The 25,510-nt window shown below is 42.3% G+C and overlaps 1 protein-coding gene across 4 annotated transcripts in view; it reads left to right on the forward strand.

The window, feature by feature from the left end:
* Nucleotides 1–25,510, forward strand: part of MYO16 (myosin XVI) — a 530,197-nt gene that overhangs the window by 308,402 nt on the left and 196,285 nt on the right. For all 4 annotated transcript variants that reach the window (XM_030856764.2, XM_060288080.1, XM_060288082.1 and 1 more), the window contains exon 17: nucleotides 23,480–23,591. In XM_030856764.2, the coding sequence (XP_030712624.1) occupies nucleotides 23,480–23,591 (112 nt within the window). The remainder of the gene's footprint in view (nucleotides 1–23,479; nucleotides 23,592–25,510) is intronic.

The raw sequence follows: 25,510 nt of genomic DNA on the forward strand, positions 1-25,510 counted from the left end.
TGGGGGCTGAGGACGGAGAGGTGGATACAGTGCCACTAGAAAGAGAAGCAGAGGTGCCGGCTGAGTCTAAATGTCCGTGGAGACGGGAGAGCAGCACAGCAAGCACCTAGAGACCAAGGGCCACAAGAAGAGAAACAGGACTGGTGTTTCCTAGTGCGGTTTCTGGAGAGAAATAGGAGCAAGACCACAGACGAAGGCTCCCAGGTGGGCTTATCCCAGACAGGCTCTTTCCTCACCTAGAGAACACGCCCTTCACATTGACAGATGCTCTGGACTGTATCCAATTCATAATCAGGACACCTTTTGAATTTCTGGTGCCAAAAACATTTAGACGTGGGTGAGGGAGATTAAGAGGTACAAGCTTCCAGCTGCAAAATAAATGAGTCACGGTAGGAAATGTGCAACGTGGGGATGATAGTCAATAACTATGTAACGTCTTTGTACGGTGACAGATCACAGCTAGACTTCTCATGGTGATCAGTTTGAAATGTAGAGAAATATCGAATCACTGTGGTGTGTAACAGGAACTAACATAGTGTTGAAGGTCAGTTATACTTCAAAAACAAACAAGCAAACAAACTCAAAGAGATCAGATATATGTTTACAGAGGTGAGGGTTTGGGGGAAGGGGAATTAGATGAAGGTGGTCAAAAGGTACAACCTTCCACTTAAAAGTTGAATAAGAGCCAGGGATCTAATGTGCACCAGGATGAGTGGGATTCACACTGCTCTTTTTATATATAAAGTTCAGAGAGTAAATCCTAAGAGCTCTCATCACAAGAAAACATTTGTTTCTATTTCTTTTATTTTTTAGTTGACGTGATGGAGGTTCACTCCACTTACGGTGATAATCCCTTATGATGTATGTACATCAAATCATTGTACTGTGCACCTTAAATTTATACAGTGTTGTATGTCAGTTATAGTTTTATTGAGAAAACTGGAAGAAAAAAATATATTAGAGAAATAATTTATTGCAGATTGTAGCTCTGTCCGGGTTACAGGCACTGTGTTGGAGGCTAAGAATACCAAGACGTAAGGTAACCTGTGACTGAATTTCCAGGGTCCTCCTGTGAAAAAGAACCACAGCCAGATGTAGGTGGACTTTAGCCTGTGATATGACAAGTGAGGTTCAGCTGTGGACCTCAGCCATCATCTGGACAGCACGATGCCCTAGTGATTGGAGGAGCAGGTGTTCCCCAGATAGAGAAGGTCCCAGATGCAGAAATAACAGAACCCAAGGACACTTAGAGAAAATGAGTGTCTTGCCCAAATACCAGTGATCTTCCTACGTGAGGAAGTAGGAATGATGCACTGTATTTGTACTTGAGCGTCTCTTTCTCTTACGCCCTCCTCTGCACAACAGCGAGACTGATCTTCCTTGAGTGACTTCCCGCATCCCTTCGGGAATGTCGAACCTACCTGTGCTCGACCCTTCCTGGAGATTCTGATGTTATTGGCCTGGGGCGTGGCCTGGCATTGAGACTCGCCCCCGGGATTCGAATGTGCCCTAAGGAGAGCCATAGTCTTGGGTGAATCAGGGCTCTGCAGGTGCCGGCCGTCCAGAGGTCCCTGATGACGCCTAAACAAAAGTCCAGCTTGTGAAATGGACTCACAGACAGGCCCTTCTGATCTGGAAATGTATTTATACTTTACAAGACTTTGGAAATTTCAAAAATTTTCTTTGAAGATGAGGTCAAACCGGGCAGGGCAAATATGCTGCTGTGTGGAATCCAATGAAACAAATGGACTTAATATTCCCCTGGTGCCAGGGCAGGAAAGGGTTGAGCACATCACGGAAATTCAAGGCTACCTGAGTTCTCACACACCCCACAAGGCAGCCTTTCCTGCCTTCTCAGCGATAAGGAAATCAGCAAAACTCAGAGGGACCTGAACCCTGGAAAGTCTGAAGCCAGGATGACCTTCAGACCCAGAGTGCGACTGCCCTCCATGCTGAGCTGTCTCTGACTGCCACCGTCCTCTCCACCAGGCACATCTTCCGTAGAGTGCCAGGCATCGCCTGGGAAGCCCCTCAGTGAGATTTCTAGAACTTTCTCTCGTGTTAGGAATCCCCCAGCCCATCTCCGCTCAGCCCAAGGTTGAAGGCGACACTGCCTGTGCTCGCCTTTTGTGTTTGCTCCTCTCCCCAGCTTTCCAGGGAGGATGCCTAGGAAAGAGGGATGGGAGAAGCTTGAACAAGAGAGGAAGCTAGGATGGATTCCTGAGGCCTTCAGGGAAAGAAGTGAGGAGAGCAGGGGAGCAGCCTGGAGGCGAGGAAGGGTGGGATGATGGGCAAGGTGGCCCATCCAAGTGCCAGACACGTCCTCACACCTCCCATCAGTACATGCGTTAAGGTAGTTGTTGTCAACAATTATGTGAGATTACACTGTATCCATCATGTTCTAGGTAAATCTTATACAAAATATTGCATATAATTATATGTAATAATATGATTACAGATATACCTAATTTCTTTTTTTTTTTTTTTTTTACTAAGCCATTGAAGTTTTATTTAGCTTTAAGAAGACATACACTAAAGAGTTCAACCTTATAAGAGTACCTAATTTCTCATGCTTTATATTTGAGCAGCAATGTGGCACTCGTCTAGAAAATCATGTTGCATTGATGTTAACATATAAGAAAAGAATGGCATGATACATGTGAAGAACTGAACATACAAACGGTTGAAAGGAGAATGGAGTGTAGTTTGTTAGGTAAAAGGAGTGTGTGTGGACAGCTTACACAGGTTAGGTGAGGGACCACACAAACAGCACTTCTGTAAAATGAAAATTCATAGAGCCTGAAGCTGTACTTTTGAACTGAAATGACCTAAAGTAAAATGACGAGCAGAGGTGTATCAGGTAAGCACGTGAAAGCTTGTACCGAAGTCTGTGCTTTTCATGGAAACACTATATTTCCGGCGTTTATGGTATACTTACTAAAACATTGAGCACATCTTAGGCCATAAAGTAAAGTTTAATAAATTCCCAAATTCCAAAATTGTACAGGGTTTATAGTCTGTCTACAGTGTAATAAAATTAGAAACAAAATATGGAAGTAAAAGCAAACAAACAAAAGGTCACTAGAAAACTGAATATTGATCGTTGGTAATAGAAATAAAGGGTGTAACCACGGAGGCAGTGACACGAAATAAATAAGAATCCTTTGACGTTGACTCTAAAAGAAATGAAAAATCCAATGAGCTGAGAACCATAGAAGGAATCTAGCTGGTTTCCATCCCAGAAAGAAGCCATGCCCAGGAAGTTCCTAAGCGAGTTCTTTCAGACCTTCGGAGAACAAACAATTGTTTAAACCATTGCAGAAATGAGCGACTGGAGAAAATTCTTTGTTCCTTTTTCAGAAGGCAGATTATGCAGAAGAGAAGCCCAGAGTTCCAATACTCACATGAAAAGATGCACATTCTCACGAGTAATCGAGGCAATGGAAACTGAAAGAATAATTAGGTACCATTCCACAATGAAAATATTTGCAACAGTAAGAAAAATCAGATAATACAAAGGGTGAGGCATTCTGACACGCTCCCGATGAGAGTTTAGGTTAGTACAGCCACTTCGAAGCACAGTGTTTGGTCAAGTTGGACACGTGTATAACATACAAAGGCAGGTGGGTGTTACTCCACAGGCCGCTCTTGGCAATATCTGGACACATCTTTGGCTGTGACAGCCTGGGGAGGGGTGCTACTGGCACCTCGTGAGCAGAGGCAGAGGGAGCTGCAGAACGGCCCTGCCTTCCCCAGGATGGCCACACAGCAGAGAGTCATCAGATCGCAGAGCTCAGCAGCCCCGAGGTGGAAAAACTCTGCATAGGGAAACCCACGCATGTGCGTAAAAAACATGGACATGGGTCTTCACCGGCACACTTTGCAAAGACGCAAATACACAAGTAGAAAAGAAAAGAAATGATGGGATCTGAGGAAATGCATAAATTAATCAGGCAGTGGTCATGGTAGAGTATTTTAAAATAATGTAAGTAAATGAACCTAAACTGTATGTAAGAATAGATCTTATAAATCTAAAGTTGAGTTAAAGCAATTTGCTGAATGGTACATATAAATAATATTTATATAATTTTAAATACAATAATATTACATATTTTATAGATACATACATTTATAATTTAATTTTTTTTTTTTTTTTTTGTGGTACGTGGGCCTCTCACTGTTGTGGCCTCTCCCATTGCGGAGCACAGGCTCCGGACGCGCAGGCCCAGCGGCCATGGCTCACGGGCCCAGCTGCTCCGCGGTATGTGGGATCTTCCCGGACCGGGGCGCGAACCCGTGTCCTCTGCATCGGCAGGCGGACTCTCAACCACTGTGTCACCAGGGAAGCCCCTATAATTTAATTAAAAAAAATACACTGAAAAGATAGACACAAAATTGATCATACTGATTTCCTCTGATAAGGAAGGGTGAAATGGACAGATGGGGATGTTAACTTTATCTGTGAAATTTATTGGTAAAAAACAAAGATTTGAACTAAATATGTCACAGTGTTGCTATTTTCACATCGTTGAAGAACGATCCATTGGCTATCTGTATGTTCCACTTTTAAAACTTTTATCAGTGTCAAAATTTTAAAAAGAAATTTAAATCCAGAATATCTATGATAAATATCAAAAGAACTACCGATTAAAGAAACAAATAGAAATTATCTGACTTGTAGATATACAGGCATAAATAAAATATTAGCAAATAGAATCTAGCAATCCATTAGAAGCTACTCAGTGATCAATATTAAGAAATTTAATTATTAGTACTATACATCACATCAATAAGTAAAAAGAGAAAAATCAATTGACCATTTCAGTAGGTGCCAAAAGACAAAAACATTCAACTCCCAAATCTTTTTTTAAATTAGAAATTAAAGGAGTCTTTCACATGAAAAAAATTATTTATCTCAAGATATCATATTTAGTTGTGAAATAAATCCAGATTCTTTTTAGCATTGATCCTAAAGTTGTAATCATTGTGATCAGAGAAGAAAATTAAGAGGAATAAACATTATCAAGGATAAGACAAAATTACCATTATAAGTAAAATGAAAGCTCACCTAGAAAATCCAGTAAATCAGTGGCAGAGTATTTTCTCTAATAATATATTTCAGTAATGTTTTGAGTTACAAAACAAACATATGCAAAAATAAAAAGATCACATATGTACCAGCCGTAACCACTTAGATAAAATAGATGAGCAGAAGTAGTCCGTTTAATAGAATGCTGCTGAAGTATAAAATCTCTGTGAATAAGAATGACCTAATAGAGACATTCACTCATAAAATGCAGTCACGAGAACAGGGACCTCGGAATCATAGGGCTCCAACTGTGAACACACACACACACTTACACCCATGCACACTTAAATACACACCTCCTCTTTTAACTGAGCATCTCTGTTTTACCTGTTTTATATATTGGAATCCCTTAAGATTAGTATTCAAAGTTTTCATGATGGAAAAAAATTCTAAAACCATTGCTCTCAAGCATTCTAGTCTGCCTAAGAATTATTTATGCATATCTCCATCTGTTCCTGGCCACGCTAATCTCCTCCCCGTTCCCATGAAGCGTTCTGTCCTCCTGCAGAAAGAATCTGGCCAAACGTGTTCAGTGGATGAATGAGGGAACGAGGGAATGAATGAGTGGGTGAATGAGTGAATGAATCAGTGGATGAGTGAATGAATGAATTAGTGTATGAAAGAATGAGTGAGTGAATGAATGAATGTGTGGGTAAATGAGTGAATGAATGAATGAGTGGATGAATGAATGAATGAGTGGATGAATGAATGAGTGGGTAAATGAGTGAATGAATGAATGAGTGGATGAATCAGTGAATGAGTGGATGAATCAATGAATGAGTGGGTAAATGAGTGGATGAATGAAAGCCTTGACACTCTTCCTTCTGCCTGGGTTCTCCTCCTGCACCTGGAAAACACTCATTCTAAACATTAATCTCGAGTCCCTCTGTCCTTTGGCGCTTTCCTGACTCCTTCCTTTGTCCTTAGTGGTCACAGGTAGTCTCTCCACGTTCTGTGCTTATCTCTACTGTGGACCTCATCATGGTTACATATTGTGTGCTTACATCGCTGTCTTTCCCTAAGAAGCAAATGTTCTAAGCCTCGAGACCATGACTTAATCAACTTAATGCCTCTAGATCCAGGCAACATCATTGGCACAGAATAGGTGTGCGATTAAATGGATGTATAAATAAACATTGTTATGAGCGTGTGTGTGCGCGTGTGTGTATAGATTTCTAATTTTATAGCAGTGATTCTAGGTGTAAATTTTGCTTTGTTTATTCTTCTTGAGACTTCGATTTGCGAATCATCAGAGGCATGTATTTTACCAAGTATGAAAAATTCTTGGCCATCATCTCTGTGAATGTTCCGTTTTCCCTCTGGAACTCCTGTTAGATGCATGCTGTTCCTTTTCATTTTCTCTCTCCTCCTCTAACTTCTTTCATGTTCTCTATCTCTGTATCTCTCTGTGCTTCGTTCTGGGTAATTTCTGCAGTGCTTTCTCGTAGTTTACTTCTCTGTTTGGAGCAGCTGTTAATCTGATGTTCAATGCATACTTTGCATTTTAATTTCGGTGACTTTTTTGCCATTTCTAAGAGTTCTACTTTGTTCTTTCAAATCAAATCTGATTTTTCTTAAATACGGTTTCTTGTTCTTTTCTCGTATTATATTTTCAGTTCTTTAATTTGTTTTAAACATATTTGTCATACCGTCTGTAACCAGTCATTGTATTATCTGGAGCTCTCAGGCTTCTACTCTTGCTGTCTATTACGTCTGATGACAGCTGCTCAGGGAACGTTATTTCTCCTGGTGTTTGTCCTTAGGGGTGTGAGTTGCTGCCTCTTGGTGGCCAGGCTGGGAGAGTCCTGCGTGGCCTGAGTCAAGGGTTACCCTCTAGAGGGTTTCTCTCCCTTTGGTCAGATGCTCAGGGAGTGTTACCCACCTGGGACCATTTTTATGCTAATTCTTTAGTTAAAATGTCCTAAGGACACACATGCAGTCTGAGTTTAAACCTCTAAAACCAAGAAAGGGCTGTCTGTGGGTATAACTTTTGTCTCCCAGAATCCCCCCCAGTGAGTTTCCCCAGTGAGTTGCCTGTCTTGTGTCTGTGGGGCAGGTATCTCTTCCCTAAGCCCTTTGATTGTCTAGCTTTATGTACTTTCTAGGGCCAAAACCATGTTCTCCTTCCTGTGTGGACCTTAGCCCCTTGGTTAATAGAATACACCAAAGTTCCTGTAAACCCTAAGGTTCAGGTCACGGTTGCCTCTGGGCAACCCAGGGACTGCTCCTTTACTCTCATGTGTGCAGTTTCTCTGGTCCACACGGTCCCAGAAGTGCACTTCCCTAGTGATATATTTCTGTCTTGGAGAGATGAAGAGACTCCTTTTCTTCACTATAGATCCAGAGTGAACACTGGCTTTAAGTTATTTTAAGATATGTGAGCTGTCTATACATGTAGAATAGATCGCGTCGAGGTGTGTGTGTGTGACTGGAAGCATCTTTACGTTCACCCAGGAAATGGATATTACTAAATTTGATTATAGCTAAATATTTGGACAAATCCTAAACACTTCTGTACTTATTTTGGGAGTATTGTTAGAGCTAGCTAGTCCAGAGCTTTAGCTTTTAGACAGATTCATCTAACACTTTTATAGGAAATAAAGTACTCAAAACATCAATATCAACAGGAGGCATGATACATGGTGATGCTGTGCTATTGTTGACAACCGGTTGGGTCATGTATAATATGATGTGTGTGTGTGTGGTGTCCAGGTGTAGAAGAGCTTGCCCTTGGGATGCTGCGCACTCTCACCTGTTTAAGCATTTCATGGTAAACAGAACATTGTGCAGTGACGACTCATCTTATTTCTCAATCATCTCATACATCAAATGCATTAGCTTGGGAAAATCACCCACGTGTTGTATCTGTAAACCCTCACCATGAATCTGCTGATTGCTGATAACCTTTGTGAAATGCATTAGTAATAAAAAGAGACCCTGAACACTCAAAACAGCAGAGGACACACGTGACTGAAGTATTAAAGTGAATGAGATCTATCGGATATAAATCTGCTATCACATTGAGCTGTTCTTCACAGTGAATCCTTTAAGAATGAAATAAAACTCAACTAGTTTGATGTAGGTTGCACAGAAGACCGTTTTTACTTATTTTTCACAAGAAGGATTACTTGCTGTATGTTCTACTGAACACAAGCCCCCTCCCGATTGTGATGGGGACTCTGTCCTGGGTCCTCGGTAGGAGCCGCGGCTGGAGATGCTCGGCACACACACAGCTTCCCCGGAGGACTGGCCGCTGGTGCCTGATGCAGGAATGCTTCTGGTGGAATCTGCAGGACTGAACCCAATTCAAGTAAGAAGCAGCCAGAATGGAGAGGTCCTCAGAGGTCAATGGCAGGAGACAGAACCTGAAGATGGACAGACAGTGAGCCCCTGCCCCCTCCCTCTTTGGAAAGCATCTGGAGAGAAGGAATCTACTCCATGTGAGAGGATCACCTTGGAAAGAGTGAGCTGCAAAGATGCATGAAGTAGCCACAAAACGGACAAGCATACACATTTGCCCTTTTATTTTCTTAAAGAATGTTCCCCAGACACTGATTCCATTGAGAGAAATGCCCTTTCTTGTAGGCATTGCTATGGAAAGCTCACTGCAGCAATGAAAGTTCAAATTCATTCAAAATTAGCATATCCTGTCTTACTGCTTTGGGTACTACAAACACATCTTCCTCCTTGTCTCAAATCAAATTAATTTTGTGTAATTAACTTTGAACTTGCCTTAATATCTAGAAGTCAGTTTAATTATGCATACATAGAATAATCTATTTTGTGGCTTAATTGGCATAAATAGACCGTGTTTTGAGTTTGTAGTATAATCAATTCCTAGCTTCCAGAGAATACCAGCGAGGCCAACAGGTCTGCATTTCATGAATAGTGCTTTGTTTTATCTCTTCTTTGATTGGAGATTGTTTTTTTTAAAATCCTCTCTTATTGTTTCAAATAGTAACTCTATTTTTGACTATTTTTCTTTGTCTTGCATAATAAAATTACTATTACAAGCACATTTCCTCTAAGTATCCGCATTACTTCTAAGTTCGCTTCCCTTAGACAAGGGATTTTTTTTTAATGTTTGAAGAATCCCCAAGATTATAAAGCCTCTTAGACAATATGCTGAGAGAGTAAGTGCATTTACAGAATTGCTAACATTTGACTCCGTTATTAATTGAAATGCTCATTGAGTGTTTCTGATCCAGCCGATGGTGGATTGAAACATGCAGGAGCATTTCAGGATTCAAAACACCACAATGTTCACCTCTTCAAATATCGGTTTGCCTTCCAGACTTAGTAAGTCATCATTGCTATTCTATATGTTAGTGTTCTGTATGACGTAATGTGTCACTACACTGCTACAGTTTTATCTGTGTGCTTCTGTCTCCCCTGCTGACTGTGTAATGTTCCTGGACATGAACTTGGTCTCTTCCATCTTTGAATCCCAGTCATCGCAATCCTTGACACATGTATACGCTCAGTATTTTCATTTACTTGGCTAAAGCCTTACTATCTTAACTTAGCAGTGGATAATAACAAAAACATGGGCTCTGTCTCTCACGAGCATATAATTTGTTCCAGTCTGTCTTTATAAATCTTCTCTGAGTCACCAAAGGAGCCTAGACCTACAGCAACAGGGTTATCTCTAACAGAGCAATTTTGATCGTCTAAATTTTTGTTTGAAACCTTCTCTATTAGTGAGGAACGAGGGTGTAGGAAACCTGCTTTATTCAGGCCTGTGGCCCCAGTAAGAGAGTGTGACTCGTATTAAATTAAACGTCTGAAGATACAGTGAATAAACTGATGCATGAACGAAACTCAGCGTATTTGCAGTGATGATAAGAATGTCCATCCAGTGATAGAAACGACTATTTTGGCCCCCCAAAAGGAAAAGTATAAAAACATTTATATGAGTACCTGTTGTCCAAACATAAACACTGTATTTTTAGCATCGGACGCTGGGTAAATTAAATTATGGTTGATAAAATGTTGCCTTTAAATTTCTGCTGTAACTACAAGAATATTATTTACTGGGATCACATCATAATATACAGTGGTTGCTGAAATGCAAAATGGCAGCATGTCATTAAACCTTAGAGCAATTTCCTGCTCTAGATCATCATCTAGACGCAGTACCGTTGTTTAATGTGGTGTCGTCAACATTTTAAACGTCCTGCCGTATCTGACCTTTCCAAATGGATCTTGATTTCTCTTTGGCTGATAACGTGGGATTGATTCCATTTAGTGGAAGATTTTCAATTTCAGCAGGAAGAGATCTCTTATCTGAAAAGGGAGATCAGTGGGAAGTGAGAAGGAGATTTAGAGCTGGTAGCAAAATCAGCTGATTAAGGTTCGAAGCCAGAGGAATAAAAACAAAGCACAGAAGAGATAAAACCTACGACTAGATGTTTTCTTCTTTGTGCTGTGCCTCCTTTGGACTTCTTTCTCCTCTGTTACCACGGTGCTTAGGACAGGAACATCATTCTGGGAGAGGAGCTGAAAAAAGAAAGAAAGTGAGAAAGAGGCCATCCTACCTCATTAACAAATAAAACGTTCCGAAATTCATCACATCGGGGAAATCGGCCATGATCCCTCTCATTTTTAAAAATCATGACAACTGCGGTTTTAGTTAATTTGTGTAATTTAATTTTTGCCCCGCCCCCCCAATTTTAAGTTGTCTGTCTTCTAACAAATGAGAAGTGAACAGCTACTGATTTTAATCTTCTTAATTTTAGAAGCTTTTATTTTCATAAAATTTAAGATTTAGGCTTAACTCTTTGAAGTGTTTAATACCTGAAATATAAACACTAAAGTTATTAGAAGCAGCAGATCGGGCAGAAAGAAGCTATCAGAGGGATTTCTATCCTGTTTAAAGAATCCGCAGTACCAAATATCCATTTCAATTCATTTCTAAGGAAGTGTACGGTTTTGTACATTTGAAAATTGAAAATAAATTTGACAGTGAAGATGCATCTGAGCTCCATCATATTTGTCCTTAAAATGTTACTTATTAACATTTTCAAGAGTGGAATTGGTTTAGAAAACTATAAATTTATTTCTACAAAGAATGACAAAACAGTAATAGTGGTAGTAATAGTGAAAGAGGGACCTGATTTCTGGTAGGTCACTGTATCATTTCATTTCCTCAGTACTGGAGGGAAAAGTTAAAACAGAATGTTAATTATTCCACCAGAAGGATGAACATATTAAGACCAAAATAGTCATGACTACTGGTCTTGAAGATTGCAGAATCCATCTTTGGAAAAACTAGTTTTGAACATTTTTTTACTGATTCTGTACCTTTCTATGTAACTGGTTGTTTTTTAATATTCTTGTGTAACTTTTTGGATTTCTCATATTATCATCTCACAATTAGACTGTTACATGTGGAGCACAACATTCTGACCTTCAACAATAATGTTTTCAGAACGTTAGACTTTCCGTTAATTTGTAAATGTAAAGATAAAATGACAGGCAACGTGCCTGGGCCTTTTCTGTACATGTTATTTTTCTATGTAGAAGGATTTTGACCTAAAAGCACAATGCAACACTGGTGAGCTCATAGGGGTCACTTATTTGGACTTATCTGAACGCTTATTTGAACTCAGTTACTTCACGAGTAGTGTTTTGTTTTTATTAATAAGTAGTTCAGATTTAGCATACAGGTGGAAATAGTGGCGTAGTTCAGAGGAGTTTAGAACGGGAACTGAGGATCAGCAAAGAGCTCACTTTGAGTGCGAATGGCTTAATTCCAGTCATTTTTCCTTTAGGTTGTCTTGGCTCTGATTTTTTAAATTCCGTGTTGTAATATTATATGTGAACTATATTTTTATATAGTATATAATTTTATCAAAAATATGTAGCACATTTATAATCACAGGGACAGGTCCAACAGACATATTTTTCTAGAAAATATTCAAAAATAGCAAAAAGAGGTACAATAGAATAGCAGGTCCTGGAGCAGAAGCCACATTTTCCATCCCTTTTTTCTTGACGTCATCAGGGTCAATTATGAGTAAAGGAGTATTTTTGTGTGTGCTAACAATCAATTTTATTTGGCTTTTCAATGAGAATTGATATTTATCAAAAAAACCGGGATATTTAGTTTCATTTATGAATCTCTCCTGAAATAACCAGTTCTAATATTCCATTTCTGGAATCATCTAGTTGCATACTTAGCCTTGGACAGGATTACTTTACTAGATATTACCTGCCTTTTAATAAGGTATTGTGGTTGACATTTTCCTGAATTTTATTTTAAAATTCTTTTTAAAATTATGGATGTAGTGTATTTTTATTTTACTCATTTTAACTTCTTTAAAAAAATCCCAGTTTGCTAAAATGGAGATGCTGGTGTTTCTTACTAATATGACAGAGACATTCTAGCATAATCTTTGGATGCTATCGTGATGCCAGGGCTGTGAGCTTTTGTACATGGGATTTGTGTCTCCCTTCATGCTTGTGGACATGCAGTTTTTTCCAGAAAGGTTAAGTTTGCTATTTGTCTAATTACATTATCCAGAAAGGCCATCAAACTAATTAAGTGAACGATTTATTTTTCTCTTTAGAAATGTTTTGCTATTTCCTCACTCCTCCCCTCCCCTCCTTTTTCTCATACTTCCCTCCTGCCACTCCTTAAAGAATTTAAGGCAGGTTTATCACCTCTGGTCACATATTTGCATGTTTGTTTCTTATACTAAGCTTTTTTTCACTAGAACATTTCCCAAAGAAATTCCTCATTGTAGTATTTCTGGGATTTTGTTTGTTTTGGTTTTATTTTGGCAAAAGAATGATTGAATTTCATAGCATCGACTTTTCTCTTACTTTTGCCAACCTTTGGTCAAAGAAAAAGAGTCAAGTTTGTGTTCACTACTGACTTATCAACCAACTACCAACTACTTTGGTCAAAGAAAAAGAGTCAAGTTTGTGTTCACTACTGACTTATCAACCAACTACCAACTACTTTGGTCAAAGAAAAAGAGTCAAGTTTGTGTTCACTACTGACTTATCAACCAACTACCAACTACTTTGGTCAAAGAAAAAGTAAAGTTTGTGTTCACAACTGACTTATCAACCAACTACCTCTGGCTCCTCTCAGGCACGTTGGGAACCTACCAGGTAAAGCAGAACCAGCCAGGGGCATCTGAAAATGTGGAGACACGTATGGAAACGTTCAGGTTTATATGAAAACGACCACACAATCAGTACTGATTTAGGTTTTATAAGACTGTATATCAGGGGACTTCCCTGGTGGTGCAGTGGTTAAGAATCCGACTGCCAATGCAGGGGATATGGGTTCAAGCCCTGGTCCGGGAAGATCCCACATGCCACAAGCAACCAAGCCCTTGCGCCACAACTGCTGAGCCTGCGCTCTAGAGCCCGCGAGCCACAACTGCTGAGCCCGTGGGCCACAACTACTGAAGCCTGTGAGCCTAGAGCCCGTGCTCCACAACAAGAGAAGCCACCGCAATGAGAAGCCCGCACACCGCAACGAAGAGTAGCCCCTGCTCGCCACAACTAGAGAAAGCCTGTGCACAGCGACGAAGACCCAACGCAGCCAAAAATAAATAAATAAATTTATTAAAAAAAAAAAAAGGAAAATCTATATCAGGAACATGGTTGACATGATCTCTATCGAAAAAGAGTCAAATTATTGACATTTAAGTTGTATATGTTAAATGAGAACTATTAAATATTTAAGTGTGTGAATGTGTGAATAAGTGGGGAAGAACAAATCTCTATGTGTGTATATATATGTGTGTGTGTGTGTGTATATGTGTGTGTGTGTGTGTTTATATAGACATACATATATATACGTGTGTGTGTATCTAATTGATTTCCCACAATTATGGGGCTGAGAAGTCCCAAAAGCTGCAGTGAGTGAGCTGGAGCCCCAGCAGAGCTGATAGTATACGTTCCAATCCAGAAGCAGTCAGGCTCAAGACCCAGGAAGAGCTGACGTTTCAGTTTGAGTCTGTAAACAGGAAAAGACAACGTCCTGGCTTCAGACAGTCAGGCGAGGGGTCCCGTCTTACTTGTGGAAGGTCAGCCTTCTTGCTCCGGCTGGATGAGGCCTATCGAAGTAGAGAGCAGTCTGCTTTACTCAGGTCAGCAATTCAAGTGTTAATTTCATCCAGCAACACCGTTCCAGACACACCCAGAATAATAATGGTAAATAATAATAAAATATGTGGACACCCTGTGGCCCCGCCAGGTTGACACATAAACAAGGCAGAGAGTATGGCTAAAACGGAGAGGGTTTTGTTTCAGGTGTGTGGCCTGGTCTGGCCTTGGCACAGGGGTCTGGCAGGAAGAGAATCCTGGTGGGTTGTGTCAAAGCACAGGCGGTGGGTCAGGGTCAAGTTATATGGTGGCCAGCTGCAGTGGGAGAGGAGGGTGCAGCACAGGAAGTGCAACAGAATAAGCATCGTCTGATGGGGTAGAGCTGTGTTACGGGGAGTTGTGGAAAACAAGTAGGATTTATTATGCAGGTGAAATACATACAAGCAGAGAGGTGACATGATGGCAGTAAGTAAACTTTGGGAAGATCGATCTGATGGAGAGCACACGTGTCCACTCATTCTCTCCAATCCAGACGGACAGCTACTTGGCCTGCTCCCTACGGGTGGGATGTGAAGACCGGCCTTGCCTTTTTAGTGGGAATACCGATCTGGGCAGTTATAATAGGGTCTGATGAAGCACTGCTGTGAAGGAGGTGCAGAGTTTTGCAGAGCTCATAGGAAGGACATCCAGCCTCCAAGACTCCCCAGAGCCAGTGGCGTGTGAAGAAAAGCAGGACTCGTCCTGGGTTTCGGATGTGTGTGGATTATGTTCCGAGTGAGGAGCACAGGGTGAGTGAGGACACAGAGATGGATGAGAGCGGGGTCTGTACGAAGGAGGGAAGGAAGTTCTGTGCGGCGAGAGCTCAGAGGGAACGAGGGTGACTTTGTCAAGACCGGCAGCTGGAGAAGGGCATGGATTCCACTAGGGAGTTAGTATTGCAAAGGCAACTGGAAGCCATTTACGCATTTTGATTTGGGAAGAGAGTTCACTAAATTTCCACCTTGACTGCATGGAGGAAAGTGGATTGGACGTAAGATTGGAGACAGAGGCTCCTGCAGTGCTTGGGTGATGATTAGAATGGGTGGGAATGGAGACCCTGCAGCCGCCTCCCACCAACCCTGGGGAGTGGGGGGAGGTGAGCTGAGCTGATCTCCAGATGCTGGAGACTGTGGGGATCCTGGAGGAAGGTGCGTCTGTCAGATTCACTGTGAATGAAACGTCAACCCTGGTAGTCAGATTTCCACCCAGCAAGGGAGGAAGGAGGATTTGGACATGGTGGTTATCCTGATGAGTGAGACTGGAAGGAAGGAGGGCAGAATAGGGTGGGTAATAGAAGTAATTCCCTTGAGAGGAAATGAAAATTGCCTTTAGACCTGCCAACTTGCAAAAGCTTACTTGATATGTTGGTAGGTTACACGCAGCGTGGAGTTTTCACGTAGTTAGCGCTGCACGAACACCCATGCGAGTGCGTGGCGGGTCCCAGGAGAAGCCGGAAACCATGCATCCGTAGTAACTGTCCCTAAATGGTCACGTGTGGGAATGTCATCTTCTGGAACATTTACAGATTACAGACGTTTCGGTGCAGGTGTCTACCTCGCTCAGTATTTAAGACACAGGGTTACCTTTGGGTTTATCCCTCATCACGGGTGCCATGGATGTGATCTTATACACAAGGCCCTTTGGTGAGATTTCCCCTGAGCAGGATTTCTGCGCCTGTTCAGCCTTGACCAAGGCCTATTTATATGGACACACCTGCTGCCCCTCCTCCCACCCAGAGCCAGAGTTGGCCTGGGGTGAGCTGGACTCGGGGAGGAATACAGAACGCCCCTCCTCCACCCGGCAGATGCAGCCCCCAGGCCTTGGCCAGTTAAACAGGTACATGAAGGCCAGGCCCAGCCACCTGCTCTGAGCAAAAACTTCTCTTTCTCCGCGTTTCACTGATTCACTCATGTAATCACTGCTGGTTCTCTGTGTCTCTGCAAGAAGGAAAAGACGCCCCTTCCTTTGGCAGGAGGGGCCCCTGCCGGACACAAGGCTGAGAGCAGGGTGCTGCCTGGGGTTGGCCCCCTAGCACGTGTCCTGGGCCCTTTGGGCGGGAGGCAGCCGCTCTGTTCTGATGTCTCCACCTTTGTTTTCAAGAACTAAGTGAGTTCATCAGAAGCACAGAGGCATTCTTACCAGGAAAGATGGTAAGAGTTTAGAATTTGTTCCGCCAGATGTTTTGAAGAAATATTCCAACTGATTAGAAAAATATGGACAAACTATTCCGGGAATGTCACAAGACCCGAAGTCGCTCTGAATGCGTGATTTATTAAATGGATTCTGTTCTTTTCCTGAAGACCACTGGCAGGCTTTCCTCTCTCCAAACTAAACAGTTTGCGGCTAATATATTAACATTTTCATTGGGGGAGAATTATAGATCTGAACCTGTGGTTAATAAGAAATCTTATTCAGATTCCATGGAGGGGGGATTTAAAATTAGTTAATACTTTCCAGATAGTTTCAAAACAATAAAGAAAAGAATTTCCTTTGAGGAGAAAGGTGGGGTCGGGGTGCAGGAAGCAGCAGGTTACCATCTTCCTTCATAAACTAGTAAACAGGGCTGCCTTTGTTGATGCCAACTGCTTGGTTTTGCCCTATCTGGTTTCTGTTTACATATTAAACTTCCCCGAGTAGAAGGCAGCTTTGCCCGTGGTCGAGAAGACATTGTTCTTTTGTGTTTATGCGGCAGATCAAACACCAGCAACAGATAGTGTTTGTGGTCTGAGAGCCCAGACCCCGTGAATGGGCCCGGCACATGGTTTGAGGTAGTGAGCTTTTTTCTTTCTTTTTTTCTTTCCTTTTTTTTTTTTTTTTTTTAAATTTCTATTTGAGCCTTCATTCCCCATGTGTCCTAGGCACACATGCAGCCCCACAAGAGTCAGCTCCTGTCGGCCTAACAAGGGTGCCTGGTGAGCACAGGCAGGGCAGCTGTTTTTGTTTGTTCATTTATTCTTCAAGTAATCAGTTAATTTTGGAGATACAATTGACATATAACATTGTGTAGGTTTAAGGTGTACAAGGTGTTGGTTTGATACTTTCATGTATCGAAACGTGGTGTCACTCTAGCGCTAACACCTCCATCACCTCTCATAATTATCGTTTCTGTTTTTGTGGGAACAGCTGTTAAGATCCAGTGTCTTAGAACTTTGATGTTTATAACAATCACCGTGCTGTGCATTACATCTCCAGACTTAGTCATCCACCAATTGCAAATTTGCAGTTTTAATACGTCCGGCTCGGCTGTGAGAGAGGAGGGTATGGGTGCCTGGAGGGGGACCCAGGCCCTTGAAATTTTTTTTTTTGCAAAAGGTCATTGTTGGTATGTGATATTCAGATCAAATCACTGCCACCTTGAATGATTCCCAGTCCTCTTGTCCGAAGGGTGCCTTATGCTGGGGAGCTAGCATTTTTAATTTGCCCCTCTACACAGAAGAACTTTATTCCAGGATCTGTTTTCCTTTGCCACAAAGCGTAAGTATCAACACACGCGTGCCCCCCCCAACACCTTCAATCACACACTCACAGGCATATATACCACAGACACACACATGATTTTGACTGTAAATTTGACCCACCTTAGAAGCTGTATTCCTGGAATGCTGTTTGTTGTCATGAAAATCAACAAGTTGGAACAATGGGACAGTTGACTAGAAATAGCACAAGTCAACAGTTGTTGTTACTGACTTATTTTAAATAAATTTAACTGTAGTGAAAACCTTTTCTTATTCAAGGCCCAAGTAGAATTTTGCACTGTTCAATTGTAATATACATTCGTCTGGTTTGCTGTTTTTTTATGTAAGTGAAAACAAAGTTATTTGTATATTTGGTGCATGTGTGCTTTTCTCATAGTGATCTTTAAAAATGAGATTTATAAACTTAGTTGTTCAAAATAAATCACCTTCAGGTTTTGTAAAAAAAAAAAAAAGTTGGGGGGAGACCCAAGGAACCTATCAAAAGCAAACAAACGAACAAAAAAAGCTTTTCTAGAGCTACTAAGTTCGTTCCTCAAGTCGCAGGAGTGTGACTGAACCGACCATCACAAAATTCCATTGTAATGTCAAAGATGCTTCAACCACGCACCCGCTTCTCCTGGAGGCCTCCCCATGGTGACAGAGACCCTGCCCAGAGACTCAGCACGTGCTCGGAAGCATTTCTCAGAAGCTTTGCTGAGTTGTGAGTTTGTTACCGAACCAAAGTTGCGTCCGCTTGCCTACACACAGTGAAGCCAGTCTGCACCACGATGTCGTGGTGAAGGCAAGGGCAGCATTTACTGCAGGCCCAAAGCAAGGAGTCCAGGCAGCTCATGCTCAAAAGACCCAAACTCCCCGTTGGCTTTCAGGGAAAGTTTTTGAAGACAAGGTGAGAGAGAGGGTTGCAGGGTGATCAGCTCATGGACACTCTTCTGACTGGTTGGTGGTGAGGTGATTGGGCATCAACATCATCAACCCTCTGGTCCCAGCCAGTCTGGGGTCTATGTGTTTGTGGGCAGCATCTAGTTAATTTTCTCCATTTGTGGGGGGTTTCCGTATCTGCAAAGCAGCTCAAAGAACGTGGCTCAGAATAGCGTCTGTGGCCCTTGAGGAGAAGCTAAAGGTCCTTGACTTTGTTTAATGGTTAAACTATTATTATTTTGTCTTACTTGACTGTTTTCCTTTGCTTCTGCATTTTCTCACTTCTCTGATTATGTTCATTCTTTGGAACTCAGGGAAGACCTAGGAAGCTAAAGTTTTCCATGAACAAGAGGCAGGTGGAGGACATGCCGGGGTGGTGGAAGGGAGTCTGTCCCAGGAAGGCCCCATAGGGTCCTGCTTGGTTACAAGCTACTCTGTTTCATGCCTGTAGTGCAAGTATAGAATTGAGTCAGAAGAGAATAACTTAATCATAAAATATCCTATGAGATCTTAAAACCTCATGAAACTGCATTCTATTTAAAACACATCCATGTATAATAATAATTCCACTTGTTATTTACCTTCCCCCTGCATTTTTAAGCAAAATTTTAACTTGAGGAAGATGCCTTGTGATGCTATGCAATTTTCTTCCTCCTCCCATCCCTCTGCGGGAGACTTGTGACTGAGCTGAGAGGCCCAGAGGGGTCAGGATGGAGCGTGTGTCCCTTGGCCAATTCCCGGCTTGGAAATCTTAAACAAGCTTCAGCTCCCTTGTAGCTTAAATGGGCACAATGATAGCTCTGCTTTTCAGTTTCCATGTGACCATTAACTGGGACGTGCTTCTGAAATATCCAGTGGAGTGTTTGACACATTCTCAGTTCTCACCACCTTTCCCTTTGAGTAGAATTAGTCAAACAGCATTAATCCGTCTATGATTTTTAACATGCACAGCCTGTTTGTTATAGTCTTCTCCATGGTGGAAACAACATCTGGGGCATCCCTTGATGTGTCAAATCTTTTGAAAACAAAACAGCAACGATTCTTGGTTCCACAAATGCTAAGTCTCTGATGTTTCTGGCTCTGGACACTGAGAGATTATCTATACGTGGCCAAACGTTACTGTTCCGAGTTATGTATGAGTTAAAAGGAGATGATAAAGAAAAACAACAGATTGTTTGAGCTATAAGTGTATGATTTTGAGACATGAAAGATAATATAAAAGACATTGAATATTGAGTTCTAAGATTTGAATACTGGGAATTGTGGAACCATTAATTAATAGGTGACATAGTTGGAAACTGTCAGATGAAACACTGGTACAGATTCACCTCGGTGGGTTTCGACCACTTTGTTGAGGTTAGGGGGGAAACATCAGCGGAGCATGGCTAGTCTACAGGGATGTCTATAAACCATGGGCCACGGTCATTCTTACCAATTTTCAAGTGTTAAAAACGTGGAAATGCACGTGTGACTGTAAACCTTCGAGTGATTCACAATGGGAAAAAATAATCCAAAAGTGAGAGCTATGAACTTTTTCTTCTATCTATTTACTCCTTTTATCTCAGAACAGACAAGCGTATTTTATAGTTTAAACAATTCTACATTGTTAATAGCATGGGTTATAATTTCTCAAAATGTTCCTTATTTCATTTGGCTTAGTTATTTATCTGATTAAGAGATTTGTTAATGACAGAGCACATTGACTAAAGCTCCCCACATATGCAAGATATATTTTTTCCAGGAAGTGCTCTAATTCTGCATGCACATTGCAACCTGAATATAGAAAGCACATCCTTATTGAATTATCATAAAATCCTCATGAACTAGAAATGGAGAGTTTACTTCACTTTTAATCTGTTTTTACTCCATTTTATAGATACTAAGATAAAAGTTTAAAATGTCATCAGAAAGGGTCAAATAGAACTCACCTCTGTCTCAGATTCTTGGTTGTAATATTTTACTAGGCCTATTTTTCTAGGATTACTTTGTCCTGTGTGTGGTTTCACTATTAGGTGATGTATTTCAGAGGGAAAACAAGCACTTTTCATCTCCAGAAAGTAAACTTTTAGTTTTTTCTGGTACTAATTTTCCCACTTTAAGATACAGTTTTGCTGATCAGTAAGACCTATATTTCTAGTGAAATCGACCTACACATTATTGAATAGTGGGAGAAATGTAAAATTTGCATAGGAGACATTGAGGTCTGTGTTTTTGGATCATCCTCATACCAACAAGTTTTCTGATTACAGAGGAAAACACAGTGAATCTTAAAGCATCATTCCTGCCATCAGGCCAACTGCCCTCTAAAATCCCCTAGTTTGATTGGGTTTCTCCTGAACCATTACAGACTTAATAGCCCTGTCTAAATTGCCCAGATTAACTTCCCATGGCTCCTTCTGCCCAGAATTTTACTGTTACATTCACACTGCTTCATGGGAGCAGGTCAGAGCTGCTGTAAATTCCCACCATATGCTGAGGTTTAAAGAAATATTTGAGTTCCCCATAGGTGGAGCTTGTTAATTGATTAACTTTAAGAATGTGAAAAGGAACCATGGTGTTTTGCATATTTGACTTTGTAATGTTACCAGGAGCTAATTACTCTTTGCAAGATGTCAAGTGGCCACTCTGAATGGAAGTCTAACCTATGTTGTGATCAACAAGTGGGAAAGAAAAGATGACACCAGGAAGATGGATGGAAAACTGTTGTGAGAACAAGAAAAATTAAGAGTCATTAGAACTGCTTGTCATTAAGACGTTTTAGTCACTAGAATTTTGTGAATTTTAGGCAAGATGGCTCTGACCATCCTAACCCAACCCCTTGCTAATGTGGTTGCCCTTGACCTTTACCTTTTGTTCCATGGCCCCAAACCCCAGCTCACTCATCCTCTGGGGAAAGAGAAAGCCCCCAGGAGCTGGTCCTCAACTCCCCCTTGGTCCTCGGCTGCATCAGCTAAACCTCCTGTGTCCCCCTGCTTGGCAGTGATGTCCCTTCTCCACAGCCAGTGTCCTAGATTCTCATGACCTTCCTCAAGGCCACTTTGCCTCGTCATCTAAACCTCAACTACTTTCGCTCCTAAAAAACCGAAGCCACAAGCAGTGGTTCCCCCACTCCCTGAGATGCTTCTGGCCATTGGACCATATTAGTCCCCTGACCCAAATGTGGAGAAGGCAGTGAGTGTCCCTCCACTGTGCTCCGAGCCCAAACCCTCTTCCTTCCTCTGCAACTTCCTTCTCCGTTTCTTTTAAAGTTTTTTCCAGTCTTCATGCGCTTCTGCCTCAGCTTATAAGCTCCTGAAGTCTCTCGCAGTCCCCGCCTATTCCACGGGGCTGTTTCATTAGACCCCTCCCAGCCACGGTCAAGGACAAAGAAGTCCTCCCAGACCCCACATCCACACCGACGGAGTGTGCTTCGAGCCCACACCATCCTGTCCCTCGCTCCTATGGTCTCCTTGCTGTTAATTCTTTCTTCATCCCTAAAATGTTAGCGTCTCCTTTCTGGGGAGCTCATCCACTTCCATGGCTTAGTCATCTGCATGTTGATGACTTCCAGACCTTATTTTCTAGTCTTTTCTGAATTTCAGGTCCTTATAGCCAATTATTTCTTGGAACACCGCTTGAACTTCAGCAAGCTGTTCAAAGTGAACACGACTGTGGTAAAATACAACCTTTCTCAAAACCACAGTCCTCCTCTTGGGACGCCTCTCTGGATGAATGAGGCCCCCATACACCCCGCTTCCCCAGACGGAATCTTGCAAAGCGTTCTTGACGCCTCTCTTTTCTCCTCCCCTGTGACCAGCCAGGCCCCTCCTCCCAGCCATCTGCCTCTCCATCTCCTCTGCCTCTCTTCCCTGCTGGTCTCTCACTGGGTCCACTGGCTTCTTCAGTTGCCTCATCTCTTTCCAGGGAATCTCCCTGGGCTACGAGAATATTCTCTCTCAAACTCCAATCTGCTCATACCTGTTCTTTGTTTCAAGAACTTCGGGACAGCCCATCCCTTCCAAGACATCATGGAAACTCTTCTGCAAGATACACACAACTCTGGCTACTTGTCCGACCTCATCACCCACGGCCCCTCTCACTAGAGGCTCGCATTTGGCTGACCTACGCGAGTTCCCCACGTACATCACGCGTGCTCCAGCCTCTGTGCCTTTGTAGGTGTTGCTAATTATTCCAGGGACACCCTTGAGTCTTGGATTTGCTTGGGAAAACCTTACTCAGGTGTCACTCTTGGAACCGAAGCCTCCTCCCCGCCCCTAGCTTTCCTTCTTGTCCCCTTCCTACACTCTCAAAATCAGGCCAAGTTCATCTCTGTTATCCTGCTTCCACGCTGCGTCACAGCTGTGCCTTCCCTTGCGTCTGCCCACGGACACACTATCTTTGCTCTTGAGACTCCACGATGACTTCCTGATCCTTCTATCCTCAGCTGCTAGTATTGTGTATTTGGTACGTGATTCCTTTGCGTTTATTGAATGAAAGGAATAAATCAATGCATTCATCAACCATTTCGTAATTAAAAGATATTGACAAAAAGAAAGAACAAGTGGCTCTAAATTTAAAATCCTGACTACAGATATTAATTACAAAGCATACAATAGAACCTGCTGGATTTCTATATGAAATACACAAAACACTTGTGACCTTCTCCGGGAAAGGGTGCAGCTCAAGGGAGAACTAAGTAAGACTGTGTGAATACGTTCTGGTACAGCAAGAACTTTTCTTCCTTCCGGAAACATCATGTGCTAGTATGGACCAAAGCCTTATAAACACATGGGGACACAATGTCCAGGTGATTTCCATTACCCTGGAGACCAAATATGGCTGAAGTGACTTTTAACCACTGGGGTTTGACCACGCACCTAGCCATAAAGCTCTGTGCTTTTCCCCCTCACAGGTATTTGAGCAAGACCCTTCGAGAAGAAGTATCAACAGCAGAGCATTCTCTGAACAGGGAGAAATTCGCTGTTTGGAAACAAGCCCTGAATGTAATTGGCTTCAGTAACTTGGTGAGTCATGCCATAAATATTACACTGAGAAAACCAACCCTCTACTAATTTATAAAAATCATTCATTCAAAACACTTCTGTGCTCCTGGAGTTCGCATGCTAGGGCGGGATAGACATAAACAAGGGTACGCTCAGGGCACAGGTGCCCTGGAGACAGGCAGAGGATGGACTGCCGTCTTCAAGGAGGTGGTGGAGACCTTTGCCCATTGGAACCATGTGAGCAAAACACATCAAAGAACTTTGCTTTGACTCAAGAGAAGACTGGCAGATCCTGGTGACCGTTTACTGCCAAGAATCACTTTGACAAGTAATCTGATCACCTTATTAAACTCTCTTCTTCAACAACATGATTTAGTTTTTTCATTCTTAAAGAATTACCAAACACCTGCCAGCATTACAAAGCTGAAAAGTACTACTTAAAGGGTTTAAACCCACTGCTGTGCGGTGGAAATGTCTGTGATTCTGGAAATGCCCTAGGTCTGTGCCGTACGATATGGCAGCCACTGGCCACGTGGGACCGGGGAGATGGAGTTTTAATTTTTCTTAGCTCTGATTCCTTGAAATTGAAACAGTCTTGTGTGGTTCGTGGCTCCTGAATTGAACGGCGCAGGGCTAGAGAATAAGAGATAGGAAACGACCTAAGCCCGAGACCTCTCAAATTCCCACCAGTCTCTTTCCTTCACACATCCTCTCTGTGTCCCCTCATTCAACGTGGCGTCAATCTGAATTACAGCCAATTCCTCGTTAGCGATCAGTGTAAGATCGCGTGGGGGTAACTTAGGTATGCCCGTAGCTCAGGAGCCCAGTTTTAGTCACAGATCTAAATATGTTTTTTTTTTTTCCTTAAACCAGTAAGTTGATTGATTTGGGTCTTTGTCTTTTCCCTTGTCCACGTGGCTCATGGGGCAGGGAGTGGGTGGAAGGGGTGCAAAGGTGGCGAAAAGGAGAGGGTAAGGAGGTGGGGACTCACCCTCAATGAATTAGCTCGGGGCCTTCACCCCGGCCTCACCCATTCAGAGACTGGATGGGATTCTAGGCACGTGCGATCATATGGTACTTCGTTCTTTGTTGCTCTGCTCATCCAATCTCTGTATTACTGTCTTTCCCTAACTCCTACCCGTTTGTACTTCTCTGTCTTTGCACTTGCTACTGTTGTGCTCTTTTCTTATTGTTTTTCCCCTTCCTAAGTGTCTGAAACCTCTGCTTCCTTATGGGAAACTGGGGTATAGACATGGGTAAGGAACCATTCCACCAAAAGATCAGTTGCTTGGAAACGGGGCTTTAAAACTCCATGATGGATCCTCAGAGGCAGGGCAAGCAAATTATACCTTCCACCTAAGGCAGCGAGTAGGGAGTTTAAAGTTTTTTGGTGAAAGAACTGTGTGCAGTTAAGCAAACGATGTGAAGGTAATCACTTCATCTTGATCCTTTGGGGTGACTGGGACGGTGTCAACTTGGTCCACACAGGAGGAAAAGATCATGTCCCATAAGATTGGGAGGAAGGTATTTCTGGGCTGGCAAGACCCTTGAATCAAGGCTTATGACTGTGGTCCTAGGAGATCTGACCACAAAGGAGCCTCCGCCCGTCTTCCATCGTGGACACAGAGAAGCAGCCCCTGCCCCTGCCCCCTGAGCAGCTTATCTCCACCTGCCTCTGTCGTGGCATCACCACGCTGTAATCCATGTTCGGGCTACTTTTCATAGCTCTGCCTACTTCACTGAACTGGATGATACTTGAGGACACAGCGAAGTCTTGCTGTCTGTATCCAGAAGTACCTCTCTCCTAGGGCACTGGGACATTTAATGAGGAGTTACTGGATTTATTTTTTTAAAAAAGGGGGAGAGGGAGGTGTCAAGGAGCTTAAGATGCTCGGAAAATGTTATTCAGAAAAGCACAAGTAAATACAATTAGAGACACT

Source organism: Globicephala melas, chromosome 18, assembly GCF_963455315.2.
Source record: "Globicephala melas chromosome 18, mGloMel1.2, whole genome shotgun sequence".
NCBI lineage: Eukaryota > Metazoa > Chordata > Mammalia > Artiodactyla > Delphinidae > Globicephala > Globicephala melas.